The sequence below is a fragment of the Molossus molossus genome, unplaced genomic scaffold, assembly GCF_014108415.1.
Source record: "Molossus molossus isolate mMolMol1 unplaced genomic scaffold, mMolMol1.p scaffold_m16_p_18, whole genome shotgun sequence".
Taxonomy (NCBI): Eukaryota; Metazoa; Chordata; class Mammalia; order Chiroptera; family Molossidae; genus Molossus; species Molossus molossus.
In genome coordinates this window covers 24,182,272-24,209,956 of record NW_023425353.1, presented here as the reverse complement: position 1 = coordinate 24,209,956, position 27,685 = coordinate 24,182,272, and the positions used below count along the sequence as shown (strand labels likewise).

At 51.5% G+C, this 27,685-nt stretch overlaps 1 protein-coding gene and 1 pseudogene across 1 annotated transcript; one reads left to right on the top strand and one right to left on the bottom strand.

Moving 5' to 3' along the window:
- The first annotated feature begins 8,825 nt into the window (after positions 1-8,825).
- OXTR (oxytocin receptor) lies at positions 8,826-27,653 on the top strand. The gene is made up of 2 exons (XM_036267117.1): positions 8,826-9,744; positions 27,406-27,653. Exons 1-2 carry the CDS (start codon positions 8,826-8,828, stop codon positions 27,651-27,653), a joined length of 1,167 nt encoding a protein of 388 aa, XP_036123010.1.
- Positions 18,601-19,460, bottom strand: LOC118633311 (annotated as a pseudogene).
- Positions 27,654-27,685: the final 32 nt, after the last annotated feature.

Genomic DNA, 27,685 nt, shown 5'->3' with positions numbered 1-27,685 from the left:
TACCACCGAGATGACTGCTAATTTGTTTGTAATGTCCTTTATAATCCAGTCTCCCCTCCGTCCCTCCTCCTCCATCTCCTCCCATTCCCCATTCTCCCCCTCCCCCTTCTTCTTCTCCTTCATACACACACATTACCTTTCCATGTCAGTTAACACAGATCTACCCTATCATGTGTAACCTCTGTAGCTTTTCACGGGATGTCTAGAGTAAGGCTTGTTCGCTCATCCCTTTCACTCTTACCAACAATGCTTGATTAACATCTGTATACCACTTTGGTTTTTTCCCCCTAATTGTTTCCTTAAGTTACATCACTTAGAGGGGTTAATTGTGTCAAAAAGTATCCATGTTTTGAGGCTTTTGATACATATTATCTAGTTTTCTCTTAAGGAGACTGTTTCAAAATACATTCCCTTCAGTCAGCAATGTTTGAGAGCATCAGTGCCCCTGCCCCGAGGTATTTTCCTTTTTCATTTCCCCAGTCTGATAGGTGAAAAATGATCTTTCACTCGAGGGACTCACTCTTCCTGTAGAGCATGTTAGTCTTTCCCATACAGCACATACTCATGCTTCCTGCTAGTGTTTATTGAGTACCTACTATGCGCCCGAGCTCACTGTTCAGAGGATGCTTCATCAGTCTGCTTCGTGCCCACTGCTTCGCTGTGTGTTTCTGCTGTGTGGACTTCGAGACTGACAGGAAGTGAGAGCTGTGAGCGGCCTTAGAGATCGTCTCATTTTAAGGAGAGGAGACACGGCCAGGCAGGCACGGGGGCTTGCCCACTGCCATACAGGGCAAAGCGTTCCTGGTGGGATTTAACTCAGGCAGAGATTCTGGCCCCTCTGCTCGCCTTGATTTTCTCATCCAGCTCGGGAGCCCTGGTCAGTGGAGTTCAGCTCGGGAGCCCTGGTCAGTGGAGTTCAGCTCGGGAGCCCTGGTCAGTGGAGTTCAGCTCGGGACTACAGCACTGCCTTGTGTTCTGTGATTCAGGGCCACTCCATGGGCACCCAGGAGGGGCATAGAAAATAGGTATTAAAGGAATGTTTATGCATAACAGAGCATAGGAAATAGTACATTTTGTCAAAATGTGGTCAACATCCCAGGAAGAAAGGAAGACTTCTGTTGGTTAACCCTCTGGGAAGAAATTCTTTTTTCAATAAAAAAGAACAATGAGTGGGCTGTTGGAACTGGTGGAGGAGAGATGGGCTGCCTGCGGCTTGGGGCAGTTTTGTGTTTAGAGCTGTGAGGTCACTCGAATTTCCCTTCGGCTCCTTCTCCGTCCCACCAGAGCGGACTGATGGAAATGGGCAGGAGTGGGGACGGAGAAGAGCTTTGTTTTCTTTGTGTGTCCTGTGTGCAGCTAGACTGACTCGAATGGTTCCAGGGGACTGTCTCAGGTTGTCTTTCTTGTCCGCTTTCCTCAGCCCACACCTCTACTTCACCAAAAAGTCTTTCCAGCTTTTATCTCCAGCACCTTTTCAGTGCTGCTCAGCCGTTCATGACACGGGGGGGCTGGGTCCATGAACCAGCAGAGTTGTGGTCTGGCTTCACTTCTGATGGTCGCGGGACCTTGCCATGTGGCTCTGGGCACCGCCCTGTTCAGTCTCCTCCACTTTCAACAGCCTCTTCTCCTGTTCGCTTGCTTCCAATCCCTGCCTCCTCCTCCAGTGCAAACGCTTGTCACTGACTTTCCTTCAGTTAAAACCCGCAAAGCTTCCTGACACTCAGAGAGAGTCAAGTCCCCACTGTGGCGACCAGAGTGGTCTGGTTCCCCCGACCTCTCTACATTGTCTCACGCTTCGTGCCAGCCACACTGGCCTTCTCTAACCAGCTGTGTGCCTTGGGCAGCCCCTCCCCTCTCTGACCCTCAGTTTCCTCCTCTTTGAAATAGCATGCCATCCCGGCCATTCTCCTTGTTTTGAGGATAACAACCACTTTTAAACGACTCTCCACTTCTCTGGGCCCTATTCTGCCAAAAGAAGGCACCAATTCCAAAGATCCTGATTCTCAATAAATCTTTTCTTCTGCAGAAGAACAGCTGTTTTTCTTCCAAGACCCCCCAAAATGCTTTTGTCTCAAGGCCCCCCAAAATGCCCTAACCTAGGCCAACAGCGTCTACCAAGGGAGAATGCCTATTTTTATGCCAATTCCTTCATAGTTGTGCTGTGATGCCCACTGTCCGTGGTCATGTTAGTGGAATTAGAAGCATCAGGCTTTATCTCTGTATCACATCCTCTCTGGAAGAATGGCACGTATGTGTGAATACCGCTTTTTCACAAACAGCCCTTCTTATCCTGGTTTCCACAGAAATACTGTTCCGGGAAGCACGGATCTGCCCTAGTGATTCATTTGCTGAGGATGTTCTTGGGTAATCCAGCCATCATTTTCTCAACATATTTTTATTGATAGGTATGTATGATAGGAAAGACGGTGGTAAATATGTATAGGGCTGCCCTGGCCAGTTTGGCTCAGCAGTTAGAGTGCTGGCCCATGGACCAAAGAGTTGCCGGTTCAATTCTTGGTCAAGGGCATTCATCTTGGTTTTTTTTTTATCCTCACCCAAGGACATTTTTCCATTTCTTGTTCAGGTAGAGTGGGAGGGAGGGAGGGAGGGAGAGAGAGAGAGAGAGAGAGAGAGAGAGAGAGAGAAACATTGATGTGAAAAGGATGCATCAAGTGGCTGCCACCCGCACGACCAACCAGGGCCGGGGACAAACTGCAACTGAGGTACGTGCCCTTAGTGGGAACCAAACCCAGGTCTCTCTGGACCGCAGGCCGATGCTCTAACCGCTGAGCCAAACCGGCCAGGGCTTGGTTTTTGGTTTGATCTCTGGCCCTGGTCAGGGTCATGCAGGAGGCAACCAGTCGATGTCTCTCTCACATCGATGTTTCTCTCTCTCACCCACCCTCCCTCCCTTCCACTGAATCTAAAATAATCAATGGAAAAATATCCTTGGATGAGGATTAAAAAATAAAATAAATAAAATAAGTATATAAAGGGCTTTGATATATGAAACTAATTCTAGGCATTTAAAATTAAATGGGGAGCCCTGGCCGGTTTGGCTCAGCAGTTAGAGCGTTGGCCTGCGGACCAAAGAGTCGCGGGTTCGATTCTGGTCAAGGGCATGTACCTCAGTTGCGGTTCGTCCCCGGCCCTCCCACTCTTACTGAAGATAAATGGAAAGTATCTTCAGGTGAGGATTTAAAAGAAGCAAAACTGAGTGGGGAGACTGAGCATGTCCATATGACAAGAGAAACCCGGGCTCATGCAGCAGAGGGCGAGAAAGCGGGGTGTCCTCGGAGGGCAGGCTGCCCAGAGAGGTGAAGATTTGGGATTCCCCTCACACCAGTGAGGATCCGAGGAGTTACTGTCCTTGTCTGGCAAAGACACACACACACACACACACACACACACAGGGTTTGTCTAAGTGAACTGAAAAGACACGTGGACTCCATCCAGGAAGATTAATAAGGTGGAGGTTGACTGGGTGAGAGACTTTTCATAGGCGATCCTGGGGGGAGATCCTGGGGGGAGGATTGTTAGCTCGAGAACACAGATTCAAGTATATAATACCTCACTGTTTGCACAGCACTCCGCATGCGAATGAAGTCTTACTCACACAGCCCCATGAGGTCAGCACCTGGGGAAGCTGAGCCACAGAGAGACTCCAGGCCACACGGCTAGTACATGGGAAGACCCAGATGCTAGAACTTACTGCTGCAAAGTTCAGAGCCCTTTCCAGTATGAAGATATCTTTCTCTCTCTCCACCCTCCATGGAACAGAGAATGAGGCACAGTCTGAGAAGTGGCCCTATGACACAGGCTAGAAGAAGAACGCCAGGGTTAGAAGCTGGCATCCTGACACCACAGCCTGGGACAGCCTCGTGAACTTCCCAGGCCGCCCACGTGCCCGAGGTTCCCGCGTCTGGACAGCACCGTGCAATGCAAGAAGGACACGTTTGCTGGCAGGAAGATTGTTGCTAAAATGTGTTTGCAGCCTTCATGCCTGAGAGTCCCTGATGCCCTCCTGAGCCAGGCCCCAGCAGAGACTGAGAGCACATGGGGTGCGGGGGTGGGGGGTGAAGGGGTGTTGAGGGGAGGCAGAGGGAGGGAGTGAACTGGATGTGTTCATGGCTCATTTCTACTCTGCCTAAAGAGGGGGGCCATCTGGGTTTGGATTCACGTCTAAAGAAATGTACCAGAACTGGAAAAAACCTGAGATGCTGAATCTCAGGTCCCAGTTTCCAGAGGTGAGAGGGGGTCATGGACAGGTCATCTGCTGGGCAGCAGACCTTCCTCAGGTGGCATGGCACTGCTCTCAAAAGAATGGAACTCCCATGGGGACCCCCCCCCCCCCGCCCGCACTCCATCCCTCCCTGTTTAACAGATGCTGTGAAGCGCCTGTATGTACACTGATGGCCTTACCTTCAAAATGCTGGGTTGCTGGGGAAGACTGGGACATTTATGAAAACAGTGGTTGCTGAGATGCCCTCTGTGATGGCTAATCTTGTGTGCACTGGCCACAGTGCCCAGATGTGTGCTCAAAGGTGGTTCTGGGGGTTTCTGTGAGGGTATTCTGGGATGAGAGTAACATTTAAATCCGTGGACTATGAGTAAAGCAGATTGCCCTCTTCAGTGTGGCTGGGCTTATCCAGTAAGTGCAGGCCCAACGAGAAGCAAAGATTGACCTCTGAGGAAGAAGGGATTCTGCAGCAGATGGTCTACAGCATTGGCTCTTCTCGGGGTCTGTGGCCTACCAGCCCATCCTACACATTTTGGACTTGTCAGCTTCCATAATCATGTGTGCCAGTTCCTTAAAATCTCTCTGTAGAAAGATAGATAGATAAGCAGACAAACGCACATGTATGTTATCGGGTCTTTTCCTCTGGAGAACCCTGACTAATGCACTCTCCAGTGTCACCCCTCTGGTTTGTGATACAGCATCTCTTGCCTGGAGTCTCCTCATGCCAGGATCTCCTTTCCCATCTTCCCTGTGGCCACCAGGGATCTCATGCTAAAGCACATGACTGAGGTGTTCTGTTTACAGCCCTTCCTCGGGCCTCGCCTTTCCCACCACTGTCTCCCAAACCTCTAGCTCCACCTTTGCAATTTTTGTTAGACCTTCTCCTTGCTGAAACCAAAAGGAATGAAACAACAGAAAAAGAACTAATTTTCTCACCGTGTTTTTCAGTACCTCTCAGTACCAAGTTCGCATCTTGAATACCTTCAGAGAAAGTATTCTACCCCACATTTTGGGGAACCTTAGTTTATAGAATAAAATCTATTCTGGCATGGTCTACAAGGCCCTTCAGCACCAAAAAGTATTTATTAACTAGTGGCATCAGATTCTTATCCCAGCTACATGGACTAGCCATGCCCCCGAATGCCAGGCACACCCTGACATGCCTGAGAAGAACACTTTTCTCTCTGCTTCCTAGAGAACTCGATCTTCGACTTCAAAGTCCAGCTGCTTTTTCTGGGACACTGGCCCTCAAGGGCTCCCCCGCACTCTGCCCAGCCCTGTAACATCTACCATCACACTGCGGACATCAGAGTGACTGTCTCCCCGCTAGAGGTCGGGGGGGGGGGGGAGGTGGAAGCATGCGTTGTTCATTGTGAGGAGACTTCAAGGGGACCCTGCGGTAAACAGCACCTCTCTCCCCTGCTTGGCTTTTGCACATGTTGAGAAATAAAACAAAAGAGGAATGGGAATCAAACTATCCACTTTTTTTTCCCCCCTCCTGATGAAGGCTAAAGGAGAACTTAGCTCTTGTATGAAGCCCAATGGTTCTGCTAAGTGTGCCCAGAATTGGGTATAGGATTGGACAGGCTCCCTTGTAGGCTGGAGGAGCCCAGCCCTGGAAAGTGGCCCAGGACAGCTGGGGCAGCTCTCTTCCTGGACAGTGAGGGGCAGGCTGGGCTCTGCAGGCTTTTCCTTCCGGAATGTATCCCTCAGGGTGTTTAGGGAGAATCCCTCCTCACCTGGCCATGGAGTGGAGCAGATGCATCTTACCTGCTGGAATCAAGCGCTGAGGTGGCATAGATCATAAAATTCCAGAACACCAGAGGACATGATCTCAGAGATTAGCTGTCCTGACCAGCCCTCATTTCACTTACGCAGAAATGGAGGCCCAGGGTTGCCCAATCCTCACCCGAGTGTAACTTTAACATGTTATTTATGTGACAGTTCCTATTGCTTAATATTGTTAAAAACAAGACAACCGGCCCCAAATGGAGTGGCTTATGCTAAGCCCCACATGGCCAAACTGAGATTTAACTTAATTCCAGTTTCACTCTCGAAGTGATGGAATCTTAAACCAGGTCAGGAACCACCCGGTCAGCACTAATCCGGTCATCTCCCTGATAGTGACTGCAGCCTTGCAGTCCCTAACCCGATTTTTGCCTAGTGCATAACTTCCTTGTTCCGGCTCCCTTCTGCTTATGTCTTTCATTTTATAACAGTTACTGAGCTGCTTTCTGTCTACTAGATTGGATGCTGCCCGACTCATGAATCATTAAATAAAGCCAATACAATCTTTAAAATTTACTCAGTTGATTTAAAAAACAAACAAACCACAGTATCCCAAGGGCAAGAAAAAGACAACTCTTGCCCCTTCATAATGCTGCAGGAATGGGAATTCTCAGGCCCATTCTGGAAGGCTCAAGCAACTGGAACCCCAGGACCAGGGCTGCCTAAGAGTCTGCCTCCAGGGTGTCTTGGCACAGGACTGTCACAGCGGAATCAGGGTCCTTGGCTAACTCAACTCTATCCACATAAGTAAAAGGAGGAGAAGTGACAAGTCAGGAGGAAATATGTGTTTAATAAATGTCATAGAGCTCTGTTCATTTTTGAATTCTTTCTTTTCTTCTGCCTAATTCTTGTCACTATAAATTACTCCAAAAAACAATTTTAGAATAGAAAAGGAGCTAGGAGACAGAGAAGCAGTCTTTAACATTTAACCTTCCTTTGGCACCATTTAATATTTTAATTTTGGAGCATGGCAAGGAGGCAGAAATGATTTAGGGCCTCCTGTGAGCAGAATCACTTTAAGATGAAGATATAATTGTTTCCACCTAAAACTACCTAAAGAATGAAGACCTCTCCCAGCGCTGATAAGAACAGAAGGCATTTCTAATTCCCCATGAATGGGGATATGAGCAAAAGTATTCCAAAGCAAAGACTTACTTGAATTCACTGCTAAGTCCACCACATCAAGCTCCTGGGAGGGGAAAAGGTGCTGAAATGAACCTGGTGTTCAAGAATATTAGTTAAATGCTTTTGCAACTTCATCACCATCTACTTAGCAGAAAACACTGCTATTCCAGCCTTCCATTGTCTGAGAGTCCGGAGCTTCTAAACCAAGAAAGGAGGAAACCAACCAGGTTATTTATGAGCTCCTTCCCTCCTTTAGTTTTAAGCGCTGTGAAATAAACCTGCTTGTTACGCTTCAGAGACCAACGCTGAGCAAGTTAACCCGGCTCTGCGGGGGGTCGGCGCTGTCGGCCTCCGGCTCCTCCCAGCGGATTCCTGTGGTGGTGCAGCCCCGGCCACTTGCTGCAGAAAAGCGGGCACCGGTAGACAACGCTGCATGCTGACGCTCTCCGTGCGCACTGTCTGTCCCTATCCAGCGACCAGCCAGGCAGCGGGAGAGGGGATTCCAGCTGAGGCTTCGGAGTGCAAGGCCTCAGCTTAGTATCAGCCGGTGCCAACAGCAGCCACCCCAACCTGGGCTGGGAGTTCAAGCGTCTTTGGAGCCGTCTGCGGCGGTGCAACTCCGGGAGCCAACTTCAGGCCAGTCTGTGGACTTCTGCAGGTAGCTGGGTCCTGCCCATTGGTGGATGGGATGGCTGGGACTGATGGGGACATTTGGACCCAAGTGGAAGCGGTGGAGAGCCCCGCGTTCCTGGTTCCTGTAGGCGCGAAATGCTTTGAGAGATTGTAAAGTGACTGCTCAGGATGGAGAGGCAGAGCCGTTGACTCTCTCGGGGCCAAAATGTGCGCCGGAACCTTGGAGGTTGCTGGGCTGGGGAAGCTCCCTTCGTGAGGTGTCGGCCTGGGAGGATCCCCGCGGGAGGGTATTGGGAACCGCAGTTGGGCGCCCTGGGGGTAGGTACTTAGGCAGTATTTCCTCTAGGAGGGACCGCTGGACTGGGGTCCCACGGAAGCAGCTGCGGTGGAAGTTCGGGGTTGGGGGTATGGTAAAGCGTCTTAGAAACAGGAGGTTGCAGGATGGTCCTGAGCTGGAGTTTTCCAGGCGAGGACTGCTGAGGATCTCCGGAGGAGATAACTGGAGTAAGGTTTTACTAGGAAAGGCGACTGATCTCGTGGGGAGGGGAAACTATTGAGAATCCTGGGGGGCGGGGTAGCTAGTTTGGGGATTCCTGGGGAAGGTGGTTGGTTTAGTAGTTGTCGCAGTCCTGGAGCAAAGTGGCTGATTAGGACTCTCCCTTCTCCTTCAGCGGAAGCGACGAATACCTCAAGAAACTGGCCGTCGGGTAGATTCGCGCTCATTTCCAGAGGCTCAGAGGAGGTACCTCAAACGGGATTTCTGGGGTGGCAGCTGAGCAGTCCCAGGGCTGGCACTTGTGCCCTGAGTCTCAGATATTTGGGGTTCCTGGGAAGGGGACATTTGCGGTGCACGTGCAGGGGGGAAAAACGTGGCGGTCTTTTCAGGGTCCTGGGGGTTTGTTTCAGGGTCCCACCCAGCAGATCGGTCCGCGGAGTCTCCGGAGCGGAACGCGAGCCGCCCCCAGGCACGCTGCCCCGTTGCGCCACGCCTTAAAAGGCACCCAGACCAGGGTCTGGTCGCAAAGCGGTGGCCACGGTCATGGAGGTCCCGCTTGAGACCAACTGGAGCGCCGAGGCTGTCAATGGGAGTGCGGCACCACCAGGGGCGGAGGGCAACCGCACCCACGGGCCACAGCGCAACGAGGCCCTGGCGCGCGTGGAGGTGGCGGTGCTGTGCCTCATCCTCTTCCTGGCGCTGAGCGGCAACGTGTGTGTGCTGCTAGCGCTGCGCACCACGCGCCACAAGCACTCGCGCCTCTTCTTCTTCATGAAGCACCTGAGCATCGCCGACCTGGTGGTGGCGGTGTTCCAGGTACTGCCACAACTGCTGTGGGACATCACCTTCCGCTTCTATGGGCCCGACCTGCTGTGTCGCCTGGTCAAGTACCTACAGGTTGTTGGCATGTTCGCCTCCACCTACTTGCTGCTGCTCATGTCCCTCGACCGCTGTCTGGCCATCTGCCAGCCGCTGCGCACCCTGCGCCGCCGTGCTGACCGCCTGGCCGTCCTCATCACGTGGCTGGGCTGCCTGGTGGCCAGCGCGCCGCAGGTGCACATTTTCTCGATTCGCGAGGTGGCCGACGGTGTCTTCGACTGCTGGGCAGGCTTCATCCAGCCCTGGGGACCCAAGGCCTATGTCACGTGGATCACGCTCGCCGTCTACATTGTGCCAGTCATTGTGCTTACCGCCTGCTACAGCCTCATCTGCTTCAAGATCTGGCAGAACTTTCGGAGCAAGACGGCGGCGGAGGGAGCGGCCAAGGGGTCGGAGGGCGCGGTGGCCGGCAGCGGGGACCGTGCGGCCCTGGCTCGAGTCAGCAGCGTCAAGCTAATCTCCAGGGCCAAGATCCGCACGGTTAAGATGACCTTCATCATCGTGCTGGCCTTCATTGTGTGCTGGACACCATTCTTCTTCGTGCAGATGTGGAGCGTCTGGGACGCCAATGCGCCCAAGGAAGGTAACGCGGGCTGGAGATGGGGTGGGGGAGCGAGCGCGGCTGGCTGCGCAGGGCTCTGCTCCTGCTGCCTGCGCGCCTCCAGGGCTCCGAAGACCTGTTGCGGGGAGAGGGGAGAATCCTGCACAACTGGTTTTGAGTCAGTCATGGCTCCATCACCCACTGGCCAAGTGCTTTTGGGCATAACCTCCCTGAGCCTCGATTTCTTCTTTTGTAAAATGATAGTAATGATAAAAGTACCAGCTCTTACCAGGCAGTAGGGGAATGAAATGAGAAAATGCACACAAGGTCTTTGTGCTACACGTAGGGTGTATGGTTTATGGTTCCTCCTTACGGACGAGGAAACAGAGGTTCAAGTGACTTGCGTTTATGCATGGTTAGCGAGTGTTGGAGGTAACTTTCCAACCCGGGCGGGTCTCAAGATCTCTTTGCGTACAACTTCCATTTTAAGTTCAAGACCCTGAACTCACAGGGTCTGGTTTGGGTAAGGCTGTGGGAGATGGGCGATTCGATTGGTCCAGCCGAGCACTGAGAAAGTGCTGGGCGGGTCATCGTGGGGAGGTGAAGATGAGTCTCTGAACCCTGGCTTGGTGGAGTGGTAGAGAGGTGAGTGACACAGGGTACTGCAGGCAGGCTGGGGGCTGGGGAATGTCGCATCTGCTGGGGGTGTGGGGGAAGGGAGCAAGGACGCACATTTTCTGATTTGACAGGTTTGGGTGATTTCTGTAGGGGAAGCTGTTCTCCAGTTGGAGGACCGTGGAGGTCAGGGCTTAGGGTGGCCAGGGACCATTGTCCTAGCTTGGCTGGTGTCTGGGTGACTGGTAGAAGAGAAGGAGAGGATAATAGAATGGGGTGATCTGTGGGGATGGAGTTTGGGGAAGCAGAGAGCTCCCTGGGCCAGAGGAGGCTAGTTGGCCCTAGAGGTTTGTAGCTGTCTCTGGGTGGCTAGGAGCTCCAGGCAGTGGCTGCCTTGTTGCCCACAATTTTCAAAGAACACAAAAGGTAATCAGTGGTGGTGAATAACTCACACCTTTTTGTTTGAGGGTAAGCACATAAAACTGCTGGGATGCCAGGGACTCCAGTATTTGATATCAAGGGGTTTGCTTTCACCCTATCTGCCTTTGAGAGAATACGGATGTCCCATTCCCTGGCATAATCATTACTGCTCCCAACGGTCTCAAATGCAGCCATCCTGTGCAAGCTGAAATCTCCAAGCAGTTGGACAACTTGGATCTCTTTCCCAAACCAGACTCCTGGCTTTCCCAGCCCTCCCAGTTAGACCTAGGTTGTTAGTACCTAGGTCTGGCTTCATCACAAAGTCCCTGGTCACACCTTACAGAGGGGAGTCAGGGATCCAGAGAGGGAGAGACATTTGGCTCCAGGTCACACAGCAAGAGGGAGGCAGAGCAGCCGCTAGAGCTGGGTTTCCTGTCCACTCCCACTTCTTCCCGTGCTAGGTTCCTTATGAGGGGCACACGGCTAGGGAGTCAGGTTGGGTAAAAGCCAGCGGTGGGGGTTGTAAATAAGACGAGACACCGGACTGTCCGTATTTCCTAGGTAGACTCCAGAGAGACCAGACCCAGGTCTTGAGGGACTCCAACACCAGCCCTTGAGGAAGTAAGACTGACACTCCCTTAGAGCGGATATTGGGGAGACCTGGGATCTAGTTCTCCCTGTAGCCCTTACTAGCTGTGGGACTTTAGGTGAGGGAGCCCCGCTTCCCATTGACCCTTCGTGTCTTACCTTTAGATTGAGGACATCTCAGCATTCAGTTCATTCATTTAGCACATACTGACTCCTCTCTCTCTTTGTGGCCCCCTCACCTCTCCCATTCATTTTCCTTCCTCCTCCCTCTACCCACATGGCTTCCTGTTGTCCATCCCCTCACCTGCTCTCCTCTTTCTCAGTTTTCTCCCTAAAGGTCCAGAGTATGTAGTCAACACGTGCCACTGAGTGAAGTGGATATCTTTCTACACTTTAAAGTATGCCAAGTTGCCTTGTGTTGCTCAGTGGTTAGAACTTCGACCCGTGCACCCAAGGGTCTCAGATTTGATTTCCAGTCAAGGGCATGTACCTAGGTTGCAGGTTTGATTCCTGACCCCGGTTGGGGTTCAGGCAACCAGTCGATGTGTCTCTCTCACATCGGTGTTTCTCTCTCTCTCCCCCTCCCTCTCCCCCTTCCTCTCTCCCTTCCACTCTTTCTAAAAATCAATGGAAAAAATATCCTCAGGTGAAGATTAACAACAACAACAAAAGTACACCAAGTAATTCATTGTCTTTCTTAAAAGCAATACACAGGAAAAGAGAAGAGAGCAAGAGAGTGCCCCTAGGTAAATTGAGGGCTAGAGACCTTCTTCTCCCCTGATATGTCCTGGGGTACCCTGGGGTGAAGCCTTCAGTAGAGGTGGGCTCTGGAGCAGGGAAAGAAATGGATTCTAGGAATCTCAGGTCTTCTTTCTCTTTGCTCCTTTGCCTTTTCCTGCTTCAGAGGAAAGGGTGTGGGTGTCACATGAACATCGCAGGTCCTGCTGGTCCTCATGGGCGTTCTGTCCTGGGTGCTCTGAGGAGTCCAAACGCAGACAACGGGGTTCGTGAGTACGCTGCTGCCAGCTCCCGCTCCCTCCCCACCTCTAGCGTCTTGCCAGGAGAAGGTGCCAGTCCATGTGTGAGAGGCCCATCCAGCACAGAGGACTTGGGCTCTGGCCACCAGTCTGGCCAAGGCATGTAAGGTTCCGAGTGGACGTGGGCTCGGCCAGAATGCACACCCTGTGCCAAGTTAATGCACATCCTGTGCCCACTTGGCATTAATCTGGATAATTGCAAGTAACCAGCTGGGCCATCAGAACTGATGATGTTTACAGTCACCTTGGAGGTATGACTCAATCTAGAAACTATCAGCACATGCTAAGGAAAGAATACAAGAGATGCTCTTGAGTTACTCAGGAGATACTGATCAGCAAAGTGGAATCCAGGCGCAGCCCCCACTTTCCTGTCCAAGAGGAAGGTGATTTACAAGAGATGCAGAATACCCAGATCAGGGCTCCTTGCTCTGCTCGTTTCCTGGGGAGTGGAGATGGACGCGCAGGGAGCCCGTTGTGAACAGTGCGACATTCTTCAGGGAACCCCTTGCACAGACAGGCTCAGTCTGAGGCAGGAGTGGGCAGGACGTGGGATTTCTTCCTGCCGATAGCGTCATCACGAACAACTCTGGGAAACAGAACCAGAAGCTCCTTGGACGTCAGCTGCAGAGCGGCGTGGGTGGGCAATCACGCTAGCCTGGGCAGCTGGTCTGTGGCCTCCTGCCGGATGCAAGTCCCCGCCTCCACCAGGGCTCACTCTCAGGTGCCCCTTTTACAGCGCTCTCCCTCGAACACCTCCTCCCCAGCCCCCTGCACCTTCGTTCACTGCCTTCATGTGCTTAGTGCTCACCTAATCGCCAACATAGTTTGAGGTGGGGAACTAAGATTCAGATACTGTGGCAAGACAAAGTAGATACAGTGATACCTCGGTTCTCGAACATAATTCGTTCCAGGAGGACGGTCGAGAACCAAATTGTTCGAGAACCGAAGCAATGAAACCCAATAGGAAATAATGGAAACTGGATTAATTCGTTCCAAGCCCCAGAAAATGCCTATTTACTGGCCTAATTTGTATATAATATGTAGAAAAACATAAGTCTCAACAAGAAATAAAAGTGTACAGTATGTCTAAGGGTTCAATTCAGTGTAAAGCGTGACTCTCTCCACAAAGCGTGACTCTCTCTCTGCACTCACACTGATGACGCGAGCAAGGCGCGCTGGGCCGAATGAACGCCATTCGGCTCAACTCGGCTCATCTCGGAAGTTCGAGTTCCAAATATTTGTTCGGATTCCAAGACAAAAGTTTCTCGAATCTCCTGGTCGAATACCGATTTGGTCGAAAGTCAAGGCGTTCGAGAAACGAGGTATCGCTGTATAAGGAAACTTAGATGAAGGGTAAAAGAATAAGATGACTGTTCTAGTGACAGAAATACTAAAAACGCAGTCTCTGTAGAGGTGAGCTCCACCTGGGCCTGCCTTTTCCTAAAAGCCAACGCCGAGAGGAAAACCCTGTTTCAGTGTCTCCACTTTGGAAGAGACAACGACAGTGATAAGAGTGGTAGCAGGCTGCCCCTGTCAGACCTCAAGGTCTTGGACAAGTCCCCCCAAAAGGAAGAGGAGCTCAGTGGTAATTTAATGAGCTCCTTTCTCTTTCTCTTTTTTTTCTTTATCTTCACCTGAGGACATTTTTGCATTTATCTTCAGATAGAGCGGGAGGGAGAGAGGGGGGAAGAGAGAGAGAGAGAAACATCGATGTGAGAGAGACTCATCAACTGGTTGCCACCCACACTACCTCAACCAGGGCCGGGGACAAACTGCAACCAAGGTATGTGCCCTTAGTGGGAACTGAACCCCGGACTCTCTGGTCTGCAGGTCAATGCTCTAACCAATGAGCCAAACCAGCCAGGGCACGCTCCCTCCTCTTTAAAAAAATTTTTTTTTCTTTACTGATTTTAGTGAGACAGGAAGGGAAGAGGGAGAGAGAAATAGAAACATCAATGAGAGAGAACATCAACTGGCCACCTCCTGCATGCCCCTCACTAGGGATCGGGCCCACAACCTGGGCATGTACCCTGACCGGGAATCGAACCAGCGACCTCTTGGTGCATGGGTCGACACTCAACCACTGAGCCACACCAGCCAGGGGAGCTCCCTCCTTTAAAGCAGCCACGTGCCATTGGGTCCTGACTTGGTGAGACTGGAGAGACTGCAGGAGGAGGGCTGAGACCAGGCATCCATGCCTCCCGGGCAGGTTTGACAGGAGCCACATGTATCCTTCAGAAGCAAATCCCATAGCGGAGACTTGGCACCAGCCTTTCCTTGCACTGGATGAAATCTGCTTTGCTGCTGATCCCAAGAACTCTGGCCCTGGGATGGTTGTGAGGGAGAAGGTGGAGAGGGGTCTGTGCGTGTTTCCAGGGGTTGGTGGACATAGGTGGGGTATGGGGAGTTGTTTTTGAGTCTCCGTTGCTAGTTCTCCCTTTCCAGCATGTCCCTTGTGAAGTGCCCATCCAGTGGGCAGAGATGAGAGAGAAGGGGGTAGTGGCAGCTGGGATGGGTGTGTGCTGCCCATGCACACCCAGCAGTAAGGGTGGCTCCTGTCCCATCACCATTCTCAGGCGCCAGGAAGCTAGAGGAGACCCTTTTGAATTAAAACAAAATCTCACAGTTTGTGGATGAGCCATATTCATCTTTCAGAATTAGCCCTCTTTTCTCTCAAGCTTTCTGATTTTCACAGGAGCAAGGAAATGCCCAGAGAACAGAGCCGAGGTCTCTACTGCATGGGCTGGGACAGCGGGTGGGCACTGCAGGACCCTAGACACTGGGTGCAGGGAACGAGCCACATGGCTGACCTGCATTTGGAGGCTGCTCTGCCATCTTCTCCTGTGTGTCCTTGGGCAAGCTGTTTAACCTCTCTGAGCCTCCGCTTCCTCCTGTGTGATGAAGTTAGCAGCCTACTCATGAGGTCGTTATGAGGACGACATGGTGTGACCGGTGGCATGTGGGGGGCGTATGGTCAGTGTCAGGCTTCTCCTCCCCTCCCCCCATTCTACATGTTAAAAGTCTTGTTTGCAATCTTGGGATTGCCTTTGAGATTTTGGCAGTTATTCTTGGAGGAGGAGATGGACATTTTTCTCTTGAGAGTCTGGGTGGAGGGGGAGAGGGTGCAAGCAGAGTCTGCTGGAAATAGGCTCTGTGTCCAGGCAGGTTGGAGTGTGGAAGAGAAACTTGTTAAGACTGGAGAGGTAGACTGTGAGCCTTGTCACAACAGGGACACTGCCTGTCCTGTTACTGGCATGTGCCCGGTGCCTATAGGAGGGGGGAGGAGCATGAGAAAGAACAGGGATGAGTGTGTCAAGTTGACACAGAGAAATAAGGACTTTCTAAGCAGCCCTCCAACAGTAGAACTGACTACCTGATGAAGAAGTGAGCGCCCCATCACTGGGGGTAACCAAACATCTGTCAGGGGTGTTGTACCGGAAGGAAGATCGAAATGCATAAGAAGCCTGGTTTTAAGTGTTTTTGCATCTGAAAATGAGCTTCCCAGCGCCTCCCTGTTTCTGTGGGACTAGTCTCTCCAGTGTGGCCTGCCACTTTACAAGGACACTGTGTCCAAGGTATGAGTGGGCTGGGCAGCTTGGAGCGGTGACCCACTGATGTGGAGAGCAGTGGGAGAGGGTGGGCGGGAGGAGATGGGACAGATTGTTCTTGGCCAGGGAGAGCCCTAATCTTGGCCCTTCTAGGTCTAGATTGCAATTAGAGGGACAGTTAATGACTGTATTCTTGTCTGATTAAGCAATTGCGAGTTCTTTTATGTTCTTGGCTAGTGCTAACGTTTTCCCTTTGGGCTTCTGCCTCAAGGTGACTTGACTTTTTTTTTTTAAGGGTTTGATTAACAACAGAAAAAATAAAAATCTGTTGGGAAGGCTTTGCTACATATTTTTTCCCATTTGATAGCTGTCGGAGTGGGTTGGGGAGGGGGAGGGGCAGCGGAGGTTGTGGGAGTCTGTGGGTCAGCTCTCTGGAGAGACTGCGCGGGGCCTGGTGTCAGGGGCTGGCCTGTCAGTTGTCTGAGGGGCTGGCCCATCTGGTGACCCCGCCACCTTGCACTGTCCGCTGTTGGAAGCAAAGGCAGGCCCATCAGGCTCATTCCCAGGGACTGTGTAGGGGCCGAGCTGTGCTCTGCCAGACCCCACATGTGAGTCCCCACTAGCCAGAGCCCTTGGACCCCGGAATAGTACTGGGAAGTGAAGAGAGTCCCCGGGGCATATCTCTGGGTGGTGCGTGGGCCTCTGCCTTCCCATTGGAGCAGTGGAGATAGTATCTCCCGATGGAACTTTCTCCGGGCGTCAGTTTCAGTGAAGTGAGGAGGTGCCTTAGCTGATTAGTACCGCCCCTTTAAGTGCCAGACCCTGTGCCTGGCCCCGTCTTTCACCCTCACCCAAACACAGCAAGGGGACGGGGCACTACCCTCATTTCACAGATGGAGAAACTGAGACTCGGAGGGATGAGCTGCCCACGAGCACGTTGAGTGAGTGGTGGAGCTGGGATTCGAACCCAGTCACCTCTCGGCAGACATTGGGAGGCTGCGCTGCCCCTGCCCCCGGGCGGCATTCTCAGGGTGTTCCATTCCCCTCAGTGTCTGGATCTGCTGGGCCTTGTGAAAAAGCTGATTCCTGGCTCTGCCCCAGCCTCACAGCACCAGAGCCCAGACACCCCAGCTCCTGGATTCTTGCCAGCAACACCCAGTTGTAGGGCCACTAAGGGCACTGGCCCCTCAGCACGCAGCTCTGAGCCCATGCCATTGGCCACCCCACGGCCCACCGTCTGGGCTGCACACCTCCCGTGTCGCCCTTCCCCGTTCCTTTCCAAAGTTTTCAACTTTGACGATTGACATTTTGGGCCAGATAATCGTTTTGAGTGTAGTGTGGGGAGGGGCCACTGTCCCGTGCCCTATAGGGTGTTTAGCAGCATCCCTGGCCCCACCTACTGGGTGTCACCAGCTCCCCCTCAGTGTGACCACCTGCAGATGTGTCCAGGCCCTGCCCAGTGTGCCCTACGGGGCAGAGTCGCCTGGCTGAGAAGCACTGGCCCAGGGCCCTGTGCAGGCCTGGCACCCAGCCAGTGAGTGCACCTCGTCCCCTCTGCGCTGGGCTCTGGCCGGGAGATCTGTGTCCCCAGCCAGGCCCACCGGCTTGCCACTTCCCACGAGGTCCTTTTGCTTGGCGCCCAGGCTGACGGTGTTCTCACCACAGGGACACCCGCCTGTCCCTTCTGTGCAGGCCCAGCCCTCGGAGCCCAGGTCCAGTGTGTGGGCTGCCACGGACCTCGTGGTCCGCGAGAAGATGCTCTCAGGAGCCGTGCGGGACAACCCCAGCGGGGCTGGCAGCCCTTCCAGGGCCCCTCAGGAGACTCTTCGTCTTCCCGAGCTGGGGGTTCTGTGCCCTCCTCTGAACACCAGTGCGTTCATTCTGCAAGAGTCCCTCAGGGACCGGAGGGTCCTGTCCACACAGCCTCTGCCTGGCGCTGGCAGTGAGGACGTTTGCAGGGCGCCCTCCTCGGGCCCTCGCCCGCCCAGCAGCTGGCATAGTCCTAAACGGGGACAGGCAGGCCAAGGGAGCACAGGATTCTGGGTGTACCACCGGCTTCTTGGAGGGACACCCCAGTCTCTGCCAGGCTGTCGGGGTCTTAGGTCTCAAGGGGTAGAGAGATGGAGGGGCAGTTGGGCAAACCCGCCTGGAGCTCAGTTTTCTGGGGTTGAGAAGAGAGTTTAGGTTGAGGGAGGGTGGAGCCCGCATACAATGAGTGGTCAGTAAGTGTTTGCTTTCATTGTATTATTTATTTGTTTGTTTGTTTGTTTGTTTATTTATTTATTTTTTTTCTTCCAATAAATATTTTAAAGAGAACCGAGGTCTGTAACATAAACAGAAGTAACTGCCCTGGCCTATGCCTTCTGCTGTAGCCCAAGTCTGGAGCTAACCAGCTACATTTAACCCACATTTTAAAAGAAGGGCATTTTGAATGTCACCCATCAGTATCCATCTTCACAGAAGATACCAGTCTGGTGCCGGAATCTCAGTGTTAACACTTCCTCTCAAGGCAGTTAACATGGTAACACAAACAAATGAGCAATTTTTAACCATCCTATTGTTTTTCCATCAGAAGGCCTTTGGGAGACCAATGGTTCAGTAAACACAACTTTGTCAAAATACATTTGAACAAGAAAAACGAGAAAAGAGTAGAAAGGTTGGCAGGGCTTGGCTCACATGTAATTCAGTCCTTACATCCGAAGCCTCTTAAGCTGTTCATATGTGATTAAAAAAAATGATGTTCCAGGGTCCGAGTCTAAACCAGTTTGGCCAAAATCCTTTATAGAGTGCAAAAAGCCCTCGTGTTTCCACATCTTTAAAATACCATCCAAAGTGCCCTTGTAGAGGTAGGTCCACATGTCCTACAATTGCCCTCTGGTTCATCATGCGAGTTTGAAACACATCAGCTGGATTAGAAGCCAGAGCCCCAGCCAAGCCGCATGTAAAGCAGGAAACAAAGTGAGTTAAAATCATGTCTCCCATCACCACTGACAATCTTAAGTGCTGCTTTGTAATCTCATAGACTAGAAGCTGTACTCCCACAACAATAGCAGCCGGCTGAGCAGTTGGAACAACACCCCTCCACAGACCCTTGGTGCCTTCTTGTTGGTATATATCAATGAAGCTGCCAATCATGCTGCCTTGGAACAAGCTTCCCTGAGCCTGCATTAGAATCTTTAGTACATCGGTAGGATTGGCTATCGTGGAAGATAGGACTCCTGACACTACCCCACAGATCATGTTAATTAAAAGAATTTCATCTTCTAAACATTCTACAAAAACTCTCTTCAAGCTTTGGTAAATGCCAATTTTAATGGTGCTATACGATGCTGTCTTAGTAAAGCAGGAGCAATTCCTGAATACAGAGCCAATGCACCTTCTTCTTTATAGACTCGGAACAAGGCATGGAACATTCCTTGGTATTTTATCTCTTTGAAGCAGGCGTCAGTGCTTTGGCCTTGAACTTGCAGCCGTGTTTTGTTAGGTCCACAGGAAAAGTTCCGAACTCAGCAACAATAGAGGCGAGGCTGCCATACACAAAGGGTCTCCAATTCAGACCAGACGTCTCATGGCTCAGTGTCCTTTTCTGGTGCTGCTCCTGCTGGTCAGACAAAGCCGAGGCTTCCACAGTCGGAAACGCCACGGCAATGCCCAGTGTTGGCTTTTTAAAAAGCAAAATTTCAAGGTGGGCCAGGGGCCCGGGTAAAGCAGTGCAGCTGAGGGTGGGGATTGTTTGGAGCTCAGAGCAGGTTCTAGCAGAGGGCGGCGGTCTCCGCTGGGGAATGGTGCAAGCCAGGGACGCTGGGAACGAGAGTCCTGAGGGAGAGAGACCAAGGCCTCCCCTTGAGGAGACGGCAGGAGGTGAGGTGGGGAGGTTCTAGCTCTGGGTTTGGAAATCTAAGGGGCCTTGGTATGACAGGTGGGCAGGAATGGGGTGTAGCCAAGTGGTCTTCAGTGTCCCAGCCCCTGATTCCTGGTCCTGGCCACCGAGGGGCAGCCTCTGCCAGTGTCCCCCTCTGTGCTCCACTGGAAGCTGGTGCTTCCTACCCATTTCCAGATGCCTCAGGCCCACGGGCCTCTGCCCTCCAGGGCCCGCGCCTCACACTGTTTCTTTCTCTCCGCCTAACCCTGCTCTCTGAGTGTGAATTCAATTTTCCTAGAGGGAATTGCATTTGACTGCAGTCATCTTGTTAGGAGGCCATCTCCTGTCGTCAAGCTGGGAAATTGTCTTTGCCTTTCCACTGTGCTAGTGGAAGTGCTGAATTATTAGGACTTCTGTTGGCCAGTTCTGTGCTTCAGTTTAATTCAGTCCCTTATTGAACTCTTCCTACTTTCCAGTTATGGCTGGCCAGGGACAGAGCCGCAAGTGAGACACAATCTCCAGCCACAGGTTATAAACATAAATACTGACAGTATGAAGGGATGATGCTTTAAGAGAGATACTTGAGTGCCCTAAGAGGGATTCGTTGATTCTCTCTCAGGGGTTGGGGGGGAGGGGAGCAGAGAGGAAGCAACATTTGGAAAGGGTTTTGAAGGGTGAGTAGGAGCTGGCTATGCAAAGAAGCAGATGTACATTCCATGTTGAGGTCATTGGACAGTTACTTAATTTTCTCCCTATTAGAGGGATATTTCTCAAACTTAAGTGTGTACACAAATCATGTAGGGGATCTTGTTAAAATGCAGATTCTCATTCTGGATGGGATTTGCTTTTTTAACTACATCCAGGTAATGTCTGTGCAGTGCCCATACAGCTGGCCCATTGACTACACATGGAGTAGTAAGTCTTTAACATCTTATCTCTTTTACAAAAATGTGCAGTTTGCCTTTACACATATGGCCCAGTTGGCTGCAGGGCCCTGTTGTCCCCACAGGGTGGAGAGTGGCTGGTCATTTGCAAAAAGGCCCCTGCTCTTCTCTTTTCAGAATGTGGTCCTTGCTTAGGTTCAGTCCAGTGAGCCCAACATGTCCCCTGGGTTTGAGCATTGACATAATAGAAGCTCACTGAACGCTCTGTAGCCCACAAGTTTGGCTGCTAATCCTGACCCTGTGATACATGGGATGACCACACACTTGTGATTTTTAGAACAATTCCAATCTTGTCAAACTGTGGTCTTTGCAAAGAAGACACTCCGTAATACACATTGGTATTTAATCTTCGTATATGTGTATGTTTTTAAAAAAAGGTCTCCCTAGACCACAACTCCCAAATTCTACCCAGCCCCTATGGGAATGAGAGACTTGGACCTGACACGTGGGGAAGGTGGGGAGGCCTTGAACCTAGTGATTGGCTTCTGGAGTAGGAAAGTGGATGAGCTTGATTGGATTCAGATGACAGATGTCAGATGAGCCATGTCTTCGAATTGTATGTGAAATGCCTCAGGATCAGCAGAGGCCAGAGAGGCCTCGGGCTCTGCACGGCATTGTCCGGGCTCATTCGGGCCTTCAGGGAAGGGGGTGCCGGGAAGTGGAGGGCGGGCCGGGGTGGCCGACGGGAGTTCTCGGGCGGCCGGGCTGGCGCGCTGTCCTGAGGTGGCCCTCGGCCGCCCTCCATGCATCACCTGCTGAGTGGAAGTAGTTACTTCTGTCTCCTAGGGAAACCTGCCCAGCATGGGAGGTCTGCTTTCGGTGTGTGGCCCTCTCTGCTCACCTTCCCTGCTTGGAGCCCCCCTGAGGATCACCGGTGGTCCCCGTCGTGGGCCCACCAGCCCCCCCAAATGCTGCAGCTCCCTGGTTAATAGAGTGCCTGCCTTGAACTTCTCTCTCCCACTGGTGCTTGTCCGTCCCTTGAGGGCAGGTCCCCAGGCTGACTCAGTGGCTGGCACCATGAAAGGATGCATGGGTGTCTCATAGTCTCCCCTCTTCCCCCTCCTTCCCCTCTCCCTTCCCCCCAGGCTTGAGTCAGGCAGGTATGAGGGCCAGTTCCAGGACCCCCTGCCCCTTGCCCTCCCTTCTAGGCAGGGGCCAGAGAGAGAGCAGTGTGCAGGACTCAGGGCTGGTCCTGGGGAAGGTATTTTATGGGGGGTCCGGTGGAGAGGTGCTGCCACCTTCCCTTCGGGTTTCTTACATCACTGGCAGGGTACGATTTCTCAGAATGGCCTATCCAAAGTCTTCCGGTTCACATAACCCAGTCCCAGGGCTCTGAGTTTTTATTTTATTATTATTATTTTTTATCCTCACCCAAGGACATTTTTGCATTCATCTTCAGATAGAGTGGGAGGGAGAGAGGGGGGACAAGAGAGAGAGAAACACCGATGTAAGAGAGACACATCGACTGGCTGCCACCCACACGATCCCAACCGGGGCTGGGGACAAACTGCAACTGAGGTACATGCTCTTAGCGACAACCGAACCCGGGACTCTCTGGTCCGTGGGCTGAAGCTCTAACTGTTCAGCCAAACTGGCCTGGGCTGTTTTTGTTTTAATTTTTGAAGTCATGGGAAAAAGGGCAAAGGACAGTTTCTTTAATCAGCCTGGGTTCAGGAGTCCCCAGACCTTGAGCCTAAAAAATTATGCAGTTAATCGTATCTCATATCCATGAATAATAATAATGCTAATTACGTGAAGAAACACTTTGCCATTCACTAAGCCCTTTTACACGATTCCCCCCCCCTCCCCCCAGTTTTCCCAAAGTCCTTGTGAGTGTCCTGTGTCCTTTATCCCACCCTGGGCTGAGACCCAGCCCGGCCCAGGGAGCAGCCTCCCCCACTGTTCCACATGTACTGGCACTGACTCTGTTACTGATAAGAAAAGGAACATTTACTGAGCACGTGCACGTCACTGCAGTAATAATGACAGTAGCTAAGCTTTAATAAGCATTTGCTGGTGTTGAGTGCCATAAATCATGGAGAGCACTTGGAATCCTGTATATTAAACTTGGCAATGAGCCCTGGCTGGTGTGTTCAGTGGTTAGAGCGTTGGCCCACGCACCAAAGGATCGTGGATCCAATTCCCAGTAAAAAAAACAAACAAAAGCTAGGTCAGTGCTGGCCACTTTTGCTCAGTGGCTAGAGTGTTGGCTTGTGGACCAAAGAGTTGTGGGTTCGAGTCCCAAGTTAAGGGCACATACCTCAGTTCCAGGTTCGATCCCCAGCCCCGGTCAGGATTGTACAGGAGGCATCCAATCGATGTGTCTTCTCGCATCTTTTTCTCTCTCTCCTTCCCTCCCCCACTCTCTCCTCCTTCCCTCCTTCCCTCCCACTCTAAGTGAAAAAAGTCAGTGGGAAAATATCTTTGGGTGAAGATTAAAAAAACCAAACTGGTCATCATTCACACATGTCCGTTTGCTTCCAGGTGGAAACCCTCTCAGTCCCGAAGCAAAGACCCAGGCTGGGTGGGCAGTTGCCCTCACGGTGTGATCGGAGGGACAGAGTTGGAGAGCAGCTTCCTGTCCCCACAGCGGGTGTAGGCCCTCGGAAGCCAAGCACTGCCCGCTCCCCAAGGATGGATGGTCTTTTAAAATCCTCGTGTTCTTGGCGGGGGAGACACACTGCCTCTCATCAGACCACCATCCTTCCTGGCAGAAGTGTCTCTGGGTCTAGACCAGGGGCCAGCAAACGACATCCCAAGATTTTATAAATAAAGTCACACCCATTCATTCCCATTTGTCAGGGGCAGCTTTTGCGCTACAAGGGCAAAGCTAAGTAGCTCTTACAGAGCCTCACGCTACTCCCCCAGCCTAGAATATTTACTGTTCGGTCTTTTACAGAAACAGTGAGCCAGTCCTTGACGCCTGTAGGAGGGACAGATGTTAAAAAGCACAGAAAAGGGCTCAGGACGGGGAGGGCAGACCCACAGGGCAAGCTCAGCCCACTTCTCCCCACACTACCAGGAGCAGGACTTCGCTTTTCAGGTACCAGGCCTGGCACAAACCCTGGCTCTGCCACTCTGCAGCTGTGTGTTCTTGGCCAAATTACCTAACCTCCCTGAATAATAAGAACTTCTTTACAGAATCATCCGCAAGTATTTGTTGTTGTTGTTAATCCTCACCCAAGGATATTTTTTCCATTGATTTTCAGAGAGAGTGGAAGGAAGGGAGGGATGGGGAGAGAGACAGAAAGAGGGAGAGAGAAACATCTATGTCAGAGAGACACATGGATTGGTTGCCTCCCACACGCACCCCAACCGGGACTGGGAATACAACCTGCAACCCAGGTATATGCCCTTGATCGGGAATCGAACCTTCAACCCTTTGGTGCACAGAAGGACACTCTAATCACAGAGCCACACCAGCCAGGGCAATGTTGACCTAGTTTTAAGAGGAATCAGACTTTATTACGTTCAGGTTGGAACATAGAGTGACTTGCTGTGTGTCCTTGGGGAAGTCACTTCCCTTCTCTGAGCTTCACTTTCCTTATCTTTAAAATGGGGATAAAGCTCATGTGAAAACCATCCTGTTCTGTGTGAGCTTGAGTGGTAGTTCTGTGAGCGGCATTGCCGCATCGCCATGTGCTCCCTGGAAACATTGTGAAATGCAAGGACAGTATTGTCCATGCTCTGTTCTGTTCCTGCTCCTCTGCAGTTCTATGAAAGGGGGCAATGTTGTAGCCTAACCAAGATACAGTAAGTGCAGAGAACAGAGGAGCACTCGTCCGCTTGGAAACCATCAATGGCTCCTCATTGCCTATAGATTGAAGTTTATACTCAGCCTGGATTCAAGGTCCTCCTCACCCCAGCTCTTTCCAGTCTCTTCTCCCATGAAACTTCCCTTCCCCAACTCCCAAATGCCCTTGGACATTCTCACTTATGTGTCATTTACTCCTGATGCTTTTTCCTTTGAAATGTCTTCCATAGTCCCTGTTTTTATTCTCAAATAGCTCTCGTTCCTGCTGATGGCTTGAAATTCCACCACTGAAGGCTCATGTCTTGGCTCATTAGGATCTTTGTCAAATTTAAAAAGTCCAAATGTGTCCTAGCATTGGTAATTTGATGTGAGCAGGTTCAGCTTAAGAGAGGGTTATCTGTCCTGGCCAGTTTGGCTCAGTGGTTAGAGCGTCGGCCTGCAGACCAGAGAGTCCCGGGTTCGGTTCCCGCTAAGGGCACGTACCTCCGTTGCAGTTTGGCCCCGGCCCTGGTTGGGGTCGTGTGGGTGGGAGCCAGTCGATGTGTCTCTCTCACATCAATGTTTCTCTCTCTCTTCACTCCTCTCTCCATCCCACTCTATCTGAAGATAAATGCAAAAAATGTCCTCAGGTGAGGATAAAAAAAAAAGAGAGAGAGAGAGAGGGTCATCTGTCCCCTAGCAGACAGGCCAGGCAGGTTATTCGAGTCTGTGGCCACCAGGTGGGGGCAGAGGTGCTGGCTATGGCCCCAGCTCCTCCCACCCAGGCTGGCCAGCCACTTGGGAATTCATTAACTGTTTACTTTTCTGGTGTTGTTTATGTACGTTCATTTTTAATAGGATAAGTACATTTAAAAGACCCAAATGTAAAGAGTGAGGCAAGTAGCTTAAATGAACAGCTAAGGTTATGCCATTAACTACACAGCTGGGTGAAACACCTGCCGTCCCGTCCAGGCCTGGACTTCAGTCTGTCCCATTTCATAGCCTCACACACCTGCATTCTTCCCCGGTATCTGATAGTTTAGTTTTCGATGGCTTTTAACATTTTGACTTTCATGTCTTGATTTTGCCTTGTTCATTTTATATATTTAATTATGATGTTGAATACATCCTAGTCTTAGTCTTGGTGGTGATATTTCACCAGAATTTCTAAACTTAAATTCAACTCCTTTCCCATTTAAATCAGAGCAAATATTGTTTCATTCTCTTTTATAGAAATTGAAGAATTCAGGATTATTGGCTTTTCCTCTCTCTCTCTCTCTCTCTCTCTCTCTCTCTAATTATTTTAGTATAAGGATTAGACTTCCCTCTTTTGCTTTCTAAACTTTCTCTTTTGCAAGATTTAAAAATCTTTTTGGGCTGCTGTGGCTTGTTTTGGTTCCAGGTACACCAAGTAATTAGAGCAGTGGTTCTCAAAGTTGGGTGTGCGTCAGATTCCCCCTGGAGGGCTATTTATAAGAAATCAACTCAACCCTGCCCCCAGGAGTCTGACTCAGTAGTTTTAGGGTGGGGCCTGAAAACCAGCTTTTCAAACCAGTTCCTGGGTGATCTGGGGACCCCACTTTGAGAACCACTGCATTTGCCTCACAAGCAACAACCCTCCTTCCGGTGGTGCTGGGACACTCTGCAGACAAACTGTGCCGCTCTCTCTGCGTCAGTGGTGTCGACGTGAGAAACATCCAAACCTGTAGAGAATTTTTATGAGTTTATTTGAGCCAAACTGACTACATACAGTTGCTTGGAAGCAAAATCTCAACGGATTGAGAAAATGCTCTGGAAAAATGGCACTTTTGCAGTTGATTTTATACATCAGACTCAAAGCAGGAGATGAAAGGGGGGTTACATGAAACCCATTGGTGGGAGATTAAGGGGCTGAGAGGAAGTAAAGCAGGGAATTCTCTGGGATTGGATAAAAAGCAAAATGGAGAGACACATACTTTTCTTGTTTGTAATCCTCACCTGAGGATATTTTCCCATTGATTTTTAGAACAGAAGGGAGGGAGAGAGACATCCATGTGAGAGACACACATCCATTGGTTGCCTCCTGCACGTGCCCCGACTGGGGCCGGGGATTGAACCTACAACCCAGGTACGTGCCCTTGACCTTGAATCGAACCTGAGACCCTTTGGAGTGTGGGCCAGTGCTGTAACCACTGAGCAACATTGTCCAGGGCTACATCTTTTACATAGGTGTGTACAGGATAAATTTACAACACAGATGGTATTTGGGGAACAAGATGACAGTGAGGGGTTCCAGGGTCTCATGCTCCTGTGGGCCGGCCGGGATTCGTTCTTAGAGAGTTGCACCCCTCCTCGGCGTGCACACCTGCACCAGGTCATGCCCACCTCATGGCGCTACTCATTTTATTTGTGTGTTCCCAGTGCCTAGTCTGACGCCTGCCACATGGTTGTGATGGCGGCCAGCACGTATTGGGCACCTCCTGTGTTCCAGGCACTCTCGAATCCTTGCAGCATTCCCGTGAGGTTTGCGTACACTTGTCCCCGTTTAGAGATTAGGCAATAGAAGTTTGGGGGAGTTAAAATATTCCGTCCCTGATGGGCTAGAGCACAGATGAGGTCTTGCTGCTCTGGACTCTGCTCTCGGCTCTGAGCAGTAGGCACTCACACTTCTGGGTGAGTGGTGAGGACCGGGTGGCCATGGGGAGGACAGCGCCCCCTGGTGGAAGCACGCAGTGGGGAAGTGCTTGATGACGGAGGGAACAGGGAGCCTTCCAGGGCTGGCTGAGCCTAGGAGGGCTTGTGGGCAAGCTGGGTGCACAGTCAGAGCAAGGATGTGGAAGGAAGACAGACTTTGTCTCTCTGGTGCTCCGTCTATGGCCCAGCTCCTGCCGGAAGAAGGCTGCTGTCGGGAAATGGTGGTGAACACTCCAGCCCTGATGCCTTATTCTCCTTTCTCCCCGCACCCCCACCCCTGCAGCCTCAGCCTTCATCATCGCCATGCTCCTGGCCAGCCTCAACAGCTGCTGCAACCCCTGGATCTACATGCTCTTCACAGGCCACCTCTTCCACGAGCTCATGCAGCGCCTCCTCTGCTGCTCCTCCAGCTACCTAAGGGGCCCCCGGGCGGGAGAGACAAGTGTGAGCAAAAAGAGCAACTCATCCACCTTTGTCCTGAGCCACCACAGCTCCAGCCAGAGGAGTTCCTCCCAGCTGTCCTCCCTGTGACCAGTCTGGGGCCGCAGGTGGTGTGACATGGA

Bases quoted from the DNA above. Each gene is read 5' to 3' on its own strand.
- OXTR (XM_036267117.1), top strand. From the start codon at position 8,826: ATGGAGGTCCCGCTTGAGACCAACTGGAGCGCCGAGGCTGTCAATGGG. The intron at 9,745-27,405 runs GTAACGCGGGCT...CCACCCCTGCAG, and splicing joins CGCCAATGCGCCCAAGGAAG to CCTCAGCCTTCATCATCGCC.